The 18,073-nt window shown below is 42.5% G+C and overlaps 1 protein-coding gene across 7 annotated transcripts in view; it reads left to right on the top strand.

Moving 5' to 3' along the window:
* The window catches only part of LOC137094689 (B-cell receptor CD22-like), a 51,125-nt gene that overhangs the window by 9,246 nt on the left and 23,806 nt on the right, over window positions 1-18,073 (top strand). The window contains exons 1-4 of one of the 7 annotated variants that reach the window (XM_067460712.1): window positions 92-221; window positions 6,736-6,870; window positions 12,280-12,430; window positions 16,124-16,504. In XM_067460712.1, coding sequence (XP_067316813.1) covers window positions 12,388-12,430; window positions 16,124-16,504 — 424 coding nt within the window. In that variant the 5' untranslated portion in view covers window positions 92-221; window positions 6,736-6,870; window positions 12,280-12,387. Of the gene's footprint in view, window positions 1-91; window positions 222-6,735; window positions 6,871-8,601; window positions 8,689-8,725; window positions 8,871-12,279; window positions 12,431-16,123; window positions 16,505-18,073 lie in introns of those variants that run through there. The other 6 variants (XM_067460715.1, XM_067460710.1, XM_067460713.1 and 3 more) reach the window with 6 other exon arrangements.

The raw sequence follows: 18,073 nt of genomic DNA, 5'->3' as shown, positions 1-18,073 counted from the left end.
GCCAGAGAGAGAGAGCGAGGGAGCGCAGCAGCGCAAGAGAGAGAAGTGATTATTTATAGTTGGCAGGAGCGGGGAGAGGACAAGGGAGGGAGGGGGAAAGAGAGGGAGGGATGAAATGGTAAAGAGGATGTCAGAGGGAGGAAGAAATAGAGCGTGAGGAGGAAGCCGGCCCGCTTGCAGGTGCAGGGGGCAGGAATTGGGGTGCCCCCAGTCTGTGCCAGGTGAGACCTTTGGAGAGATTGATGTGTGTGTGAGAGAGAGAGACTGTGAAGAAGTAGGACTTTTTGGGGAGTGGGGATTTGGAACAGTTGGAGCAAAAGTCATGTTTTGGGTGTTTACTAGGAGAGTTGCATCCTTCCACAGCTGATGAGTGAGAGAGAGAACCAATGAGTTCTGCTTTCTTGCCATCTCTTCTCCTTTTAACCCTCGCTTTAGGGAAACTAAAGATTGTATTATCGAAGGCTTTGATGGCCAGGATCACTATGTTGTTGTAAGTTTTTCAGGCGGTATGATCATGTTCCAGAAGCACTCTCTCCTGACATTTCGCCTGCATCTATGGCAAGCATCCTCAGAGGTTGGGAGGCGAAACATCAGGAGAGAATGCTTCTGGAACATAGCCATGCAGCTTGAAAAACTTAACACAACCCAAACCAAAGATTCCTGTATAACCCCTTCACCCCAAATTATGCCAAGATTTGACAGCTTTAATCCCCAAAGCTGAGAATTAGTAACTGAGAAGAAGTGTGGGGTTTCTTGTGGAGGGCAGGGACACTCAGCTTTGATGGCAGAGATTTTACCAGTCCCTTCAAAGGATGTCATGATCCACAGAGCCTGTTGCCTTTTTCCTATGTAAGTTTCCACCCTGATTCCTTTGCACCGGAGACTAGCAAAGCCAAAAAGCATTGCTCCCAGTTCCCTCCTGCAGTTAAAGACACAACTCAGACAACCACTATGATGCTTCTGTCTCCCAGATTGCAGACCAAAATGTGAAACACCATGATGTGGTGCTTGTTGCCACAACCCTTAGTGATCTGTCCCTTACATCCTGCCATTTTGTTAGCAGCATGCTGAAAAGCAGGACAGCAACATCAGGCGAAAGAAAGAATTCATTTGTTAGAATCAGCTTCACCAAATGCAAACATGCATCCTACTGAGTTGCTGTGAGTTTTCCTGGTTGTATGCCTTTTTACTTTTAATGTTTTGAGTGTTTGCTATCATTAGATCTAGTAGTAAACATGTTCTAAATGTTTGATTTATATATTTAAATGTCTAAGTTTGTTATTTTTGAGTTGTTCTATAAGTACACCTGATGTTGTTTATTTCATTGTTTATGATTTGATTTTTTTTGTTATGTTATGCTGGCATTGAATGTTTGCCAATTTACTATTGTAAACTGCCCTGAGTCCGCTTGGGGAGATAGGGCATTATAGAAATAAAGTTTATTATTATTTATTATTATGCCCGTGTTCCAGAAGCATGCTCTCTTGACATTTTACATGAATCTGTGGCAGGTATCCATAGAGGTCTGTTGGAAACTAGAAAACTAGGTTTATATATCTATGAAATGTCCAGAGTGGGAGAAGCAACTCTCATCTGTTTGAGGCAGGTATGAATGTTGCAATTGGCCATCCCAATTAGCATTTAATGGCCCTGCAGTTTCAAGGTCTGGCTGCTTACTGCCCAGAGGAATCCTTTTTTGGGAGGTCATTAGCTGGCCCTGATTGTTTCTTGTCTGTAATTCCTCTGTTTTTGAGTGTTGTTCTTTATTTACCATTTTGATTTTAGGTTTGTTTTTTTTTTAATACTGGTAGCCAGATTTTGTTCATTTCCATTGTTTCCTCCTTTCTATTGAAATTGTCCACATGCTTGTGGATTTCAATGGCTTCTCTGTGTAGTCTGACATGGTAATTGTTAAACTGGTCCAGCATTTCTGTGTTCTCAGTCTGCAGTGCCTTTCATGTTCCTTGATTCTTGTTTGGGTGATGCTGCATCTGGTGGTCCCTATGTAGACTTGTCCACAGCTGCATGGTATGTGGTAGGCTCTTGCAGAGGTGAGAGGATCCCTCTTGATTTTTGCTGAATGAAGCATTTGTTTGTTAGATTTTCTTAGTGGGTCTGCAGACAGTTTGTAGGTTGTGTTTCTTCATCAGCTTCCCTATGTGGTCAGTCGTTCCCTTGATGTATGGCAAGAACACTTTTCCTCTGGATGGATCTTGTGGCTTGTTTTTGGTCTTGCAGCACTTCTGATGTCTGTGGTGGACTATCCATTGGCCTCTAGAGCCCAGTTTGGGTGTTTCAGTTCACCTTAGAAGAAGTGGGATGAAAGGTGCCAAGCCCTAGTTGGAAGAGGCATTCCCTCCTGTGCAAGAGACAGTAGAGGGAAATCCTCTCCTGAAGTGACGCCAGCTATGGCATGTGCATATAAGTGAAATGCCAGGGAACTATGCCATTGGGGGGGGGGGGATAGAGGAAAGGAATTTTTCTGTATGTTAATGTATGCAGATTTGATGGATTGATCTACGAAAGCTCTCATAATGCATCAACTTGCAACACAGTCCTGTTCATGCTTACTTACTTGAAAGGATGTCTCAATAGTTGGAAGAAATCTGCTGTTTTCTTGAAGGAAAGTCTCATTTTAAAGATAGAATTGTACTCCTTAATGTGAATGTTTACAATCTCAGCCTTCCTTGAAGAATACCCATTGAAAATTTCTCCACTGCTGGGACGGGAAAGCTGACATTTGGAAAGTGCTCCATATGGACACATTCACTCTAAACTCCATTGGAGTAATATCAGGGCATTGTGTCAAGAGATTTTGTATTTAAGACCAGATAAATAGCAGGATAGAGTACTCTATTCCTTTTTTGCATCCATGATAGGAAGCCAACAGGCTGCAAGAACAGAGTTTCTCTCTCCTCTGGGTCCAACAACCCCACCAGAATTTAATAGTACATTTTACTGGCTACTAATCTACTAATCTTTAGAAAGAAAATTGAAGTTGGAAGATGAATATTAGAAATATGGCAAATAGAGAAAATAATGTTATAAAGAGCTGGAACTTAGGAAGGCATGATTTTGCTATCCATCATGAATCCTTACATTCAGTGTGAATAATGGTTTAGTAAAAGCCAATTCATAGGACTGTTGTGAATGTACATGGAAGACGGGTTTTGCTACATGTAATTACTTGGTTCTGTGCATTTGTGGACAAATACCCACAGAACATGTTTAAAAAACTATTTTTGTTGAAAGCTGCTTTATGTTGTACATAAAGTTGCCACTTTATTGCCATTGACTGAGATCAGAAAGGTGATGAAGCCAATTCTTAATCTAAACTTTTAAAGGAGCTGTCAAAGGTGCTGAATCCATTTTGGGTTGTGGTTCAGCTCTTTAGATAGTTCCTTTGAAGTTCAAACTAAAATTCAGAGATGATTCGCTATCCCATTTAGATGAAGGCTAGCAGCTGCCACTAGCGGATCGAGAGTGGATCAGCTTGATGCAAAGTTGAGGGAGGTAGGTCTACTTTGTGTAGTAGGACGCATTGAGGTACTCCAAGCAGAAATATGCTCTTAATTTTCATCCCAAACTGTCTTCATTTTGGCAGTATAATCTAGCACCAAAATGGAGGATGGAATTCTTTTCTTTTCTTTTCTTTTCTTTTGCTCATACTGATAAGACATCCTTCATGGTCAATCTACTGCACATTACCCAGAGATCTAACTTTTGGACAGATTCTAAACTGTCACCTACCCAACTAGGAAGCAGACGGTACTGTTGATGTTGATGTTACTATGCACCTTCAAATTGTTTCCAAGCAATGATGGTCCCAAGGCCTGTCAAGTGGTCCTCTTGGGAACATTCGTTCAGAAAAATGACCAAGAGTCAAACTGAAAGTGACACACTATCACTTCTGGTTTGTGGAAAATGGGAAATCGGAGACTACCAGCTGTGTGGGTGTGAGCAAACACTGTCCCTTTCCCCAGTGCAGTATGATTTCAAGTCATATGGCACTCCTAAGGGAAACCTATCATGGGGATTTCTTGGCAAGGCTTCTTTAGAGGAAGTTTGCCATTATTTCCCCTGAAGCTGCTAGACTGTGACTTGCCCAAGTTCATCCAGTGGACTGAATAGATTAGATTAGAGATAGATAGATAGATAGATAGATAGATAGATAGAGAGATAGACAGAGAGATAGAGATAGAGATAGATAGATAGATAGATAGATAGATAGATAGATAGATAGAGGCACGTGTGCTGGAATAATTAGTGGGGTTTTATATGTTTATTTTTGCCTTTGATTTAAATTGTTTTAGATAATTTTAATTCTATTGTTAGTAATCACATTTGAGTAATTGCTTTCTGTAACACTTTTAGAAAGTTGCAATAGGAATAGGGGTTCTACGAAGGGCTTCCCTTGAAGATGGGCCGGAAACTTCAATTAGTCCAACGCTCGGCAGTCAGTCTTCTAACTGGGGCTAATTACAGGGAGCGGTCAACCCCCCTGTTTAAGGAGCTCCACTGGCTGCTGTTCATCTTCTGGTCCCAATTCAAGGTGCAGGTCATCACCTAGAAAGCACTGAATGGTGTGGGTCCTACCTACCTTTGTGACCGCATCTCCTACCATAAACCTGCATGATCTCTTCAAACCTCTGGAGAGACCCTTCTCTCACCCCTTCCTCTATTACAAGCTCAACTTGTGGGAATGAAGGAGAGGGCCTTCTCTGCTCTGCCCCCCCCCCTCCGCTTTTGGACCTCACTACCTAGGGAGATCAGGCAAGCCCCTACCCTAGCTACTTTCAAGAAAGATCTAAAAACTTGGCTTTTCCAATTTGCCTTCAGAGAGTGACCACTTAACCCATTGTTCCACCTACAGCTGCCCTCAGATTAAAGCACCTTCCCATGTCCCCCTATAAAGGCCAAACTTCATTGCTCCTCCCTTCCAGGCTCCTTCTCTTATAAATGCACTTTTATCCCTATCTTGCCCAGGGTTTTAACCTTTTAACCTTTTACCTCATACATCTGGCCCACCCTATGTATTCGATTTTATTATCCTATTTTATATTGTTTATTTAATTTGTTGTTTATATATTTTGTTATGATGTATTATTTTTGTTATTTTGTGTTTAATTATGTTGTATTATTTTGGGCTTGGCCTCATGTTAGCCGCCCCGAGTCCCCTTTGGGGAGATAGTGGCGGGTTATAAATAAAGATGATGATGATGATGATTATTATTATTATTATCAAAAGAATATTCATAATTGCTCTTTCCTAGGTCAAACAATGAGTTTTCTGGCAGTTGGGGAAACCCACTGAAAGGAATAGCAGACTGAACAGAATTTTGTACATTCTGCAGTGTTTAAACACCACACAGTAGAGTATGGGAATTAATTTGTAAATAACATGGTGAGTTATTTGGTGCCAAAACCCAAAACCTGTTAGAAAAATGATTTTCTTGCATAGAACGCATTGTTCTTTGTGCAGAAAATATTTGTATGTGAAAACTATGTTATGTTTTCTCCTACTACAGGTAATTATTCCTCAAGGCTGAGGAAAAATATTGTGGAAGAATATTGGGTTTTCTCCTGCTTTGAGCAGAAAACTATCTTAACTATTTTTCCCTCCCATGCAAGAATCAAGGATTGAGGTGTGGATGTGTGGGTGGGAATGGCCAAAGAGAGGGAGCCCAAGGGATAGATAGATGGAATGTTACAGAGGGAGGGGTGTGTCAGGAATGGATTGAAGGGTGTGCAATTACAGCAGCACAGCTAATGAGGTTTTGTTTTTACTCTGGCTACTTCCATTAGCAACATACACATGTTCGAATTCCACTATCCATATAGGGCACATTGTTAGTTATAACACAACAGATGCATTCTGTTGACCATGGCAGAGCATAGCTGCACAGTCATTGTGGTTGTGCCTTATGAATTGTGGTTGCGCACAGTGTGTTGTGGTTCTATATTGTCATTGATGTAGGATATTTTACAACATGCTGTCATTGGCATGTTTTTGTACAATGTTGCCATTTTGCATTGTCGCTGTCCTAGCATAGCATATCTCCGCATGTGGATATTTTCACTATACTGATGGGATGTTGGGTTGCAATCTCTCTATGTGTCTGAGAGCAAGTTATATATGTGAGCATGTTATATAGATGCTGACTATTAGAAAATCAGCATGTCGTCAGCAAGGGATGCTGAAATAGAATTTCACATACCTTTGCAATGCTTAAGGCTAAGAACTTTATCAGAAGTTCTTCAGGTTCCCCTTCCATGTGCTTAGGAAACAGAGCCCTTTTGAGGCCATCACATGACCTGAGTGCACTTCGTGTGGGAATGCATCAGGTTCAATTTCCAAAGCGCACTGAACAGTGCCCAAAACACATCTTCAGAAGTTGGGTATTATTTAATTCCTGAATGAAGAATGTGGGGGAAAGCAGTGCAAAGATGGGCAAGTATGTGGGATGGCTGGCTATCCTTCAAGATGGGAAAAGACAGGAGGGAATGGGTTAAGATAGTTCCCTATGCTTTCCCCGCTTTCCCCCACATTACTCTCCCTCCGTCTGATGAAGTCCTAAAACATGCAGCCAATGCTACTGTAAAGTACAGTGAGGTTATTTCCTACAGAAACATATTTGGGATGTCTCAAACACGCAGAAAGCTGAGCATTGCAAATATATTTATATAGCGTCCACCCAACCATGGCTCTCTTCCTTCCCTTTTATTTTCTCACAGAAATCCACTGAAGCAGATCAAAAAGAAGTTTTAGGCAATGATGACAATTTGAAGTCAGATCTTCCAGACCAAAGTCCTCTCTTTACTGTACCATGATAGATCAAGAGATTTGAAATCCAGTTGTCTGGTCTTGTGGTATGCATTTGAATTCACTTTTCAGAAACAATAGTTACCTATAGGTATGCTTGGGCAAACTAAGCTAGCATTCAGATTTGTGTCACATATTGCACCATTCCATAGCAGCTGAGCAAAAGGCACAAAATCAACAAGGGCAGCCATCAAAGGAGATCTTTACTGGTAGGAACAGCACCTGTTGAACCACTGCCTGTTGCACACTGCTTACGATGAGCAAAACTCTCCATGAATGCACTACTTACTTTACCTAGGTGATCCCTCATTGTCCAGGTATGATGTCCTTCCAAGTGTAGAGTCTTGGTGGTGGATATGTAGGTGATTGTAGAGCCCTTTTCTTGACCTGCATGTTCTCCGTACAGTGAAGACATCGGTTTCTAAGTGGAACACAGTCCCAATCAGGGTTGGCTTGACGCATCTTCCTCTTTGCATGTTTCTCCTTTTTGCCCCCCATTTGTGCCTTCTCAAATTCCACAGCACTGCTGGTCATAGCTGACCTCCAGCTTGAGCAGGAGTATTTGGAGGCTGATGGAATTGTTCCAGGAGTTGAGTGTGACATCTATAGACAGTCCATGTTCCACAGGCATACAACAAGGTTGGGAGGACAATAGTTTTATAGACAAGCACCTTGGTCTCCCTACAGATGTCCCGATCCTCAAACACTCTCTGCTTTATTCAGAAAAATGCTGCACTTGCAGAGCTCAGGCAGTGTTCTATTTCAGTGTCAATGTTGACTTTTATTCCAGTCCACCAACATTCTGCTTTCTGTTTTTGAGTTGGGAGTAGAATAACTGCTTTGGAAGATGGTGATCGTTCATTTTGACAATGTGGCCATGAATATATGAAGAAATAGAAAGGTGTGAAAGAGGATTCCTAGCTTGGTAAAGCAAAAAGGTCTCTAATTTTGATTCCCATTAGTCACATGTTGAAAAAGCAAAAACACCTATCAGGAGATATTTTGGTCAGTGTAAGATTAACTCTCTATCCCATGGTAAGATTTTCTCTATCCCATGGTTTCTCAACCTCAAGCCCTAGGATTCCTTCAGAGGTCACTAGCAGTTTCTCTAACAATCTGGATTGGTTGGGGAAGCTTTTTTCCCCAAATTTAATTTCTTTTTCCATTTTTGAGCCATAGAGATTTCCTTTTATTTCAAGGTCGCAGGTTAGAATCCGGGGAGCAGCATTAGCTCTCACTGTTAGCCCCAGCTTCTGCCAACATAGCAGTTCAAAAACATGTAAATGTGAGTAGATCAATAGGTACCGCTCCGGCGGGAAGGTAACGGTGCTTCATGCAGTCATGCCGGCCACATGACCTTGGAGGTATCTATGGACAACGCCGGCTCTTTGGCTTAGAAATGGAGATGAGCACCAACCCCCAGAGTCAGACACGGCTGGACTTAACGTCAGGGGATAACCTTTACTTTTACACTTATAATTTGCAACAAGGAAGAAAAAATGCATTCCGAGGTGATCAAGTGTGAGAATGTCCAAAGCATGCCTAAGTGCTACACTTTCTCCCTTTTTCTGTCCCTTTTTCTGTCCAGAGTGCTGAAAGCCACATTCTTCAATGCAGGAAAGGTGCTGTTGTTGCAGATGCCTAGGGATTCCACTGCAGGGGCTTGTGGATTTTTCTGTCAGATCTATGTGTGAGGAGGGGGAAAATCTCAACTGCATCCTTAATGAGTTAAAGCCAGTGCGCACAGTTGTGGGCAGGGTTTTCAGCTCAGAAGGCGTGACTTGCAGCAGTCTTTTTTTGTGTGCTCTTTTTCACAAAAAAGAAGTGAAACTGAGCATTGTTTAGCCAGCGGGGTGTGAGCCTGGGTGAGCGACAGCGGCTTTAAATTGGTGCGGACAGCGGCTTTGACTGCCCCTAGGTTACGTAGCTAGCTCTGTGCATTGCTAGAGAATGTGATGCACATTCCGTGGTGGTGCGGATGACAGTGAGCGCTGCAATTGCTGCTGCTGACAGACCCCCGGCTCTCTGTGGGATGGCAACTGAACCAGTGAGAAAAGGGGATATGGAGATTGTTTGTGGATGTGATGTGGGGATAGTGGGGATTGAAAGAGAGAGATGGAGAGGGGATTGTTTGGTTTTGTTCTGATGCATTGCATGGTGATGATGGAGAACAAGAATAAGGGTTGAAGACCAGAGAGAGTTGTGCTCTGATGCTGCAGGCGACAATTAACTCAGCCATGTTAGAGGTGACTGGTCAGTGTTGGAGGTTTTGGTGCATGGTGCACATGGAGGCTAGGAGCTCCATTCTCTCTATCTCTGTCTCTTTCTGTTTTGAGCCAGGCCTTGGCATGCTGCCAGCACCTTCAGGGGACCATGCACTTGATGGCTGGCTCACGCGCCACTGGATGTCAAGCCCTTCTGCTTTCCAGCGAAAGCAAGTCGATGGACTCTAGAGCAGTGGTTCTCAACCTTCTTAATGCAGTTATCCATTAATACAGTTCCTCATGTTGTGGCTACCCCCAATCATAATATTATTTTCATTGCTACTTCATAATTGTAATTTTGCTACTGTTATGAATTGTTATGTAAATATCTGATATGCAGGGTGTATTTTCATTCACTGGACCAAATTGGGCACAAATACAAGATATGGCCACATTTCAGTGCTGGTGGGGTTGGGGGCGGTACTGATTTTGTCATTTGGGAGTTGTAATTGCTGGGATTTATAGTTCACTCGCAATCAAAGCATTCTGAACCCCACCACTGATATAATTTGGCCAGTCTTACCACCGAGAGTTCCATGACCAACAGAAAATACTGTGTTTTCTGATGGTCTTTGTCGACCCCTCTGATACCCCCTCCTGATCCCCCCCCCCCAGGGATCCCGACCCTCAGGTTGAGAAATGCTGGTGCAAATAGATACCAGCAATTCTGAACTCCACCAACTATGGAATTGAGTCAGACTTGGCACACAGAACTTCCATGACCAACAGAAAATACAGGAAAGATTTGGTGGGCATTGACCTTGAGTTTTGGAGTTCTCGTTCACCTACATCTAGAGAGCACTGTAGACTCAAACAATGATGGATCTGGACCAAACTTGGCACCAATACTCAAGATGCCCAAATGTGAACACTGGTGGAGTTTGGAAAAAAATAGACCTTGTACATTTGGGAGTTGAAGTTGCTGGGATGTATCGTTCACCTACAATCAAAGAGCATTCTGGACCCCACCAAAAATAGAATTGGGCCAAAGTTCCCACACAGAACCTCTGTGACCAACAAAAAATACTGTGTTTTCTGATGGTCATTGGCAACCCTTCTGACACCCCCTCCCGACCCCCAGACTGAGAAACACTGGTCTAGAGAAAATCTACTCTCAGGGGAGGTGTTTTTATCAGTATTGGCAGAGATTTGCCACCCAAAATTTGCAACTCTGCCTCCTGCACATTCCCACGTTCCTGTGTCAATCTTTATCATCGCTGCCTCCAATTGCATTTCTCTCTCTGGTATGGATTGTAAAGTGGCACATATGCAAACAAGTTCACACTGGAGTGGTATAGGTAATGGGAGCTTTCCATGTGTAAGACAGTAATGCCAACAATCCTCACCATTAGGACTACAACTCCCACTGTTAGGAATTGTGGGAGTTGCGGTCCAAAACACTTGGAGGGCCAAAGTTTGCCCATGGCTGATATATACCCTATACATTGAACCAGCAGAAAGCAAAGGTGTCACTATATCAGCCATTCAAGCGGAGGATATTGATTTTGGTTCCCGGAATTCAAGTTAAGGAATTCCCTTTCCACGTCTGTGAATTTCTAGAAAGTGTAAACCAGGAAAAGGAAGCGGAGAGGTAGTAGTAGTAGTAGTAGTTACTACCATCATGGCAGTTTAGACAAGTCTTAACTTGCAATTGTATGCTTTTGTTTTCTGTTCAACAGTTGGCCATTTTTACTTGGGAGACAGGAAACGAGGCTGAAGGTGGCCCAGATAGTATTCCAGACTCTTGCAGGAAACCTTTCCCCCATTTCATCAGACTACAGAGACTGTTGCACACAGTCAGATCCATGCATTTTGATGTATTTCTATTCAAGTAATAAAGTTAAAGGCGGGAGTAGGATGTTTTTTGGCTGGCAGGGCTCCTTCTTGAGTTTCAGCAACATTGACAGTGGCAGAAATCCAAGAGGTGAAGATTTTCCTTTATAGCTATAGGTCCAAGTAGAGAAAAAGCCTCTATTATAGAATCATAGAGTTGGAGGAGACCTCATGGGCCACCCAGTCCAACCCCATTCTGCCAAGAAGCAGGAAAATCACATTCACCCCTGACAGATGGCCATCCAGCCTCTGTTTAAAAGCCTCCAAAGAAGGAGCCTTCACCTCACTTCCAACTCTGATTAAACCATTATTCTAATCTTCTTCAGTGTAAATGTGCTTACGTAGATTTCCAAAAATTAATAGAGTAAAATATTAACTGTAATAATAATAATAGAGTAAAATAATGGAAATGTAATAATAACAGTAATAATAGAGTAAAATAATAAATATAAGAATAACGACCAGGAGGTGACAATGCAGGCTCCTTGCCTTGGAAATGGAGAACAGTACCTCTGCCTTTGTTTGTGTTTGTCTATCTTATTGTATTGTTACAAGGCATTAAATGTTTACACCAGTGTTTCCCAACCTGGTGGTCATGAAGGGGTATCAGAGGGGTCACCAAAGACCATCAGAAAACACAGTATTTTCTGTTGGTCACGGAGACACTCTGTGGGAAGTTTGGCCCAATTCTATCATTGGTCGGTTCAGAATGCTCTTTGATTGTAGGTGAACTATAAATCTCAGCAGCTTCAACTCCCAAATGTCAAGGTCTATTTTCCCCAAACTCCACCAGTGTTCACATTTGGGCATATTGAGCATTCATGCCAAGTTTGGTCTAGATCCATCATTGTTTGAGTCCACAGTGCTCTCTGGATGTAGGTGAACTACAACTCCAAAACTCAAGGTCAATGTCCACCAACCCTTCCAATATTTTCTGTTGGTCATAGAAGTTCTGTGTGCCAAGTTTGGTTCAATTCCATTGTTGGGGGAGTTCAGAATGCTCTTTGATTGTAGGTGAACTATAAATCCCAGCAGCTACAACTCCCAAGTGACAAAATCAATCCCCAATTTGTGCCCAATTTGGTCCAGTGAATAAAAATGCATCCTGCATATCAGATATTTACATTATGATTAATAACAGTAGCAATAAAAATAATTTTATGGTTGGGGGTCACCACAACATGAGGAACTGTATTAAAGGGTCACAGTATTAGGAAGGTTGAAAACCACTGGTTTACACTGTAATCCACTCTGAGTCCCCATGGGGAGAAGGGTGGAATATAAATAAATTGCTGGTATTATTATAACTAAAGTTATAAAATCTTGTGAATTTCATTTGCATCTTCTTATCCCAACCAGTTTTCTGTCAGCTTGTTGTGGATGTCGGAGAGGAAGAGTAGAAGGACCTCCCCTTTCCCCAAGCCCTGACCCTCTCGCGGGTTTGCAGTCCTCAAGGGACATCACATCATGAAACGCTCCAGCAAAGCTCTTCAGTTGGCATTTTTCCTGGGTGAGTTTCTTAAAGTCCTTCATTAAGTGTTGTGGAATCAGGGTGGAAGGATCCAAATTCAGAATACTGGTCATAAGATGTCAAACGGTTGTGCCAAAATTCCTGTGGCTTGAATGCAGTTGGCCCTCCCCATTTGAGGGTTATAACTTTTGTTGATTTCTTTATTCACAGATTTGATTAATACAGTCTTGCTAGAAACCTCTAGGTCCCCCAATGCTATTTTTCGGTCCTCTTCCAGCAGAAGTGGACTATAGAGTCATTTTGGAAGGTCTAGAAATGTCTAGAGATGTGTTTTCCCACATTCTCAGGTGTCCTGTGCCCCTAAGTCCAGCAAATGTGGGAAGCTAACTGTATTGTGAAATGTGCCACAATGTCCAGAATGCACTATGTAACATATTGACTGCAAAATATTGTTGTTTGTCACAATTCACAATGCATCATGTTGTCTGCCATATCTATAACATTTTGTTGATTCTCCTTTGAATGGTTAGGGTAAATTTTATTGATTAGCCCTTAGCCCATATCACAATACCAAACCAAAAGGCTTGTTGAATGATTATGGTTTTATAGTCTGTTGATAGTTCGATGATATTTTAAACTTTTGTATGATGGTTTCTTAGAATCATAGAATCATAAAGTTGGAAGAGTCCTTGTGGGCCATCCAGTCCAACCTCCTGCCAAGAAGCAGGAAAATTTCATTCAAAGCACTCCCGACAGATAGCCATCCAGCCTCTGTTTAAAAGCTTCCAAATAAGGAGCCTCCACCACACTCTGAGGCAGAGAGTTCCACTGCTGAACAGTTAGGAAGTTCTTCCTAATGTTCAGGTGGAATCTCCTTTCCTGCAGTTTTAAGCCATTGTAACAGGAACGAACAAACAGAAGGACATTACAAATCGATTAAAGGTCTACTTCAACTGGGTAAAAAATGGAGGAGCCAACAATCACATCAAAGAGAAAATACAAAGACTTTACCAGTGGCTGGATCTGCAAGATTCGTAGAAATGTACTGTGGTTGAGGAGGGAGGGAAAAAATATAGGAAAATTTAAAAGGTAAACGTTAAAAAAAGGGGAGATTATTATTATAAAGTCCAGTCCATCCTCCAGGAAATAAAGCCCGACTGCTCACTGGAGGGAAAGATACTAGAGACAAAGTTGAAGTACTTTGCCCACATCATGAGGAGACAGGAAAGCCTAGAGAAGACAATTATGCTGGGGAAAGTGGAAGGCAAAAGGAAGAGGGGCCGACCAAGGGCAAGATGGATGGATGGCATCCTTGAAGTGAGTGGACTGACCTTGAAGAAGCTGGGGGTGGTAACGGCCGACAGGGAGCTCTGGCGTGGGCTGGTCCATGAGGTCACGAAGAGTTGGAGACGACTGAACGAATGAACAACAACAATTATTGTTCTGTCGCCACTGGGTCCGAACAAAATGTCTTTATTCTACAGGACGCACACTTTAAACCCAGTGGGAAGCCGGGGTGCCCGAAGAGAGATTGTTAGAGACTTCCAGAAGTAATGGGCTTTAGAGTCTTTAAAAGTACAACAAAGTCTTTATTAAGGAACAAATCTTCAACAATACTTCAAGGCTTTACTATTCTAGTCTTTAAGAGACTGGCACTAACTTGGTTTAACTGTACTATCTCAGCATAAGGAAGAACTCTTTGTAATCCCTCCCAGGCCGCTTTCTATCTATGCCTAGTCGGCGTGGGTGCTGCTACCGAAATCCACGTGCGTCTGGGTATCGAGCAGACCTTACTGGCTGAGGCTTGAAGATATAGCAGCTGGAGTTCTGTGGTTCTACGATGCTGTCTAGTGGGAACTTCCGGTCTGTTTTCCCCTCTGGTGCTGTGAGGCTGAGAGGCTGTGAGCTCTCAGCCAGAGCCTTTGGGACCTTTTCCTTCTGTTTCCCTGGAACTGGATGGTCACTGGATGACCCCTGGATGGTCGCTGGATGGACCCTGGATGGCTGTTTCTGTTTTCCCGGAAGGTTTTGAGGAATGAAGCCTTTCCTATGGGACTAGCTGATCTGCGTCCTATAGACTGGCTTCCTTGTGTGACTGACTGAAAAATGGCCTCTTCCCTCCAAAAACTCAAGAAGGGGCGGGACCAGGGAACCTAACTATAATTGGCAGGTGGCTTACCCTATGATTGCAGCCTATAACAGGAAGCCACCCTGCCGCAAAATCCCAAGCATGGGATTGCACACAAACATTTAAACACAGCAAATAAATCTGGAGCTCCTGGAACAGCTGTTCCAGAACAATTATTATAAAATTCAATAAAAATGATGCAGAAAAGAAAAGAAAAGAAAACGTTTGAAGCCATTGTTTCGCATCCTAGTGTCCAGGGCAGCAGAAAACAAGCTTGTTCCCTCCTTCATATGACTCTCCCTCACATATTTATACATGACCCTCATCATGTCTCCTCTCAGCCTTCTATTCTGCAGGCTAAACTTGCCCAGCTCTAAGTTTGTCTGGCTTTTAATTTTAATAAGTCTCCTTGGCCCCTGGGCTGGAAATAAGGTGGGATATAAATGAATTTTTAAAATAGACAGTCATCATAGCACACCAAAATATTTTTCTCTTGTTGTCTTAGTTTTTAGACCTGTTCCCGGGATTATTGGAGGCACTTCCAGACAGCACTAAATCACGAGTTTTAAACAGGGGCAAAAAATCCTAGGACTTCAAAAGAGGTCCACATACAGACCTGTTGACCTTGGGATTTCTGCCTCCAATGACTTGATGCTTTGATACAAGATTTAGAGGCTCCCAGGATGGGACTTCTGCTGGAAAGTTTAGCAGTTAAAAAAAAACCCCTCAAGATACGGATATACAAATATGCAGAGAATCGCTGCAGCGAATCACTGCAGAAGTTCAATTTTTTGTCCTGGCAAGAGAAACTGTGCCCTCTGGATATTTCATGAAATATCTACCATACAAACAAAGTTTTTTTCCTTCTACTCAAGTGTCACCTTCTTTTTAGGAACCGACCAATCAGAAACAAACATCAAAAACCTGGGAACGAACCCAGATTTTTTTTTTAAAAAAAAACCTGTGATTTCCAATTACAGGGAAATACAGACATGCGAAGATCCACATAATCGACTCAAAACCACAATATTCCTGCACCAGGAAATCTCGCGTTTTTTGCCTTTTGTAGTGATTGCTTCCGCATTTACAGGAAACGGCATCTAGCTACCCTCCTGTTTGTTGCGGAAGCTTCTGGGATAAAGGTACTGTCTGGACGCGCCATGGGGGATTCAGAAAATTGCATTGGGTAGATTACATCAGCTATAGTTTCTTAAATAGGATTATCATGGTTTTTTATAGGAGATGCAGATGAAGACTGGTATATGTCGTATGTTCTGTATCTCAGAAAACTAGAGCTGATAGGGAAAAATGGGTGGCATTTTTGGAATCACCAGGTCGAATATACCCAGAAACAAGTCTAACATGTGAGGCATCACAATGTGTGTTAGCTAGTGATTCCAACAATAGCAACAACAACCATTTTTAAAGTTGCCACCAGATTCCTCTCCCCTTCTTTTTTATATTGTTACAGCTGAACAACTTTGTGAGGTGTGGTTCGCAACCCAATTTGTAAAGGGTTGGACTGGATGGCCCTTGTGATCTCCCAATTCTATGATTCTGTTAAACCGAATATCTTCACTCAAAACTGATATTTTGCTCTCTAGTTCTTTTTCACAGCCCTGTCTCGCAGGCCTGGAGCTCCACACTCCCAAGCACAATCCGGGCCCTCCAGGGCTCCTGCGTGGTCATCCCCTGCTCATTCACCTACCCAGGTTCCCGGGATTCTTGGGGCGACAAATTCAGCGTGGCGTGGTACCTATACCGCTCGAGAGGCTACCCTGAAATCTACAACAGCAAGAGCCCAGAGACTGTTCTGCCTGAGTATCAGGGACGGACAGAAGTGTTGGGGAACCTGGAAATGAACAACTGTACCCTCAGCATCAACCCTGTGCGGAGTGAGGATTCCTCCAGCTTCTATGTCTGGATCAACCCTGATTCAGTCAAGCACCGGTTTTATGATGTCACAGTCCGAGTGGAAGTAGCAGGTGAGCGGGATCCTTTTCTGTAATAAGTTTCTTCCCCCAATGAAGAAAATAATTTAAATTGAAGACATGATAAGGAGACTTTGATTATTTGTTTGTCTGGCACAGGCAACCTTCGGCTTTCCAGGTATTTTGGACTTCAACTTCCACAATTCCTAACAGCCACAATTCTTAACAGCCTCTAGTTGTTAAGAGAGAAAAAAAGTTGGACATGACTAGACTTAATATCAGGGAAAACTTTTACCTTATATAGTATAATATGATATAATATAACCGTTTCTTGGGGCTCCACCAGAAATCTTTGATTCAAAAAGCGCTCTATGGTTGAAAACATTTGAGAACCCCTGCTCTCGAGCCAACTCTGGCATGTGGCATCTTCGTCCAGTTGAGCTTCAAGAGAGGGAACACAATAATAATAATAATAATAATAATAATAATAATAATAATAATCTTTATTTATACCCCACCACCATCTCCCGATGGTGACTCGGGGCAGCTTACATGAGGCCACGCCCATCAATACAGTTACACAATATAACCCAAGAAACAATACAGAAACAATACAGAAACAATACAGAAAATCAGAAAATAAAATAACATAAAATATCAAACCAATATAAATAAACAACACAGCAATGTAAAACAAAACATTAAACACTAAAATGATCACAATGGGCAGGGCCAGATTCAAGATTAAAATTTTAAAACACTGGGAGATAAAGCAGTGTTATATACCAGGAAGGGGAGCCGGGGGATAAGTTAGGAGTCAATTGCACAAGCCAAGAAATAAAGTGCTTCTGAGGGCATTTTTGTGCAGAGTTTGGTCAGGGGTTGTCATACATTCAATCATTGAAGGCACATTGGAACAGCCAAGTTTTCAGGCTCCTCCGGAAGATTGCCAGGGTGAGGGCTTGCCTAATATCTTTGGGGAGCGAATTCCAGAGCCAGGGAGTCACCACAGAGAAGACCCTCTCTCTCATCCCCACAAGTCGCACTTGCGAAGAAGGTGGGAGTGAGAGAAGGGCTTCTCTGGAAGATCAAAGAGGTCGCGTGGCTTCCTAGATAGAAATGCGGTCACGCAGGTAGCCGGGTCCCAAACCATTCAGGGCTTTGTAGGTCAGTGACTTGCAGTTTCTCAAGTCGCTCCTGACACGACAAAATAATAATAATTATAATAATAATAAAAGGTCAGAATCTGCACCTTGAAATGGGACCAGAAAATAAATGGCAGCCAGTGGAGCTCCTTAAACAGGGGGGTTGACCAACTACAAATAAAAAATTCTTTGACTTGAGAGAAAAATTTTCTAGGAATATCTATGGGTACATCTATGGGGTATAATTAACACAGTTTGGGACCACTTTAAATACAATGGAATTAGTTTTAGTCTTTAGTCTTCTCTGCCAAAAATATTGATGCCTCACCAAACTACAACTCTCATATTTTCACTCTAGAGCCATGGCAACTAGAATGATGTCAAATTGCATTAATTCTATAGTGTAGACACACCCTACGTCCTCCAGTGTGGCTCTTTGGTCAAGTACTGTCAGAGGTTGGCCAGAGCATTGAAGTGG

This window comes from Anolis sagrei, chromosome X (assembly GCF_037176765.1).
Source record: "Anolis sagrei isolate rAnoSag1 chromosome X, rAnoSag1.mat, whole genome shotgun sequence".
Taxonomy (NCBI): domain Eukaryota; kingdom Metazoa; phylum Chordata; class Lepidosauria; order Squamata; family Dactyloidae; genus Anolis; species Anolis sagrei.
This window is presented reverse-complemented; position numbering and strand designations above follow the sequence as displayed.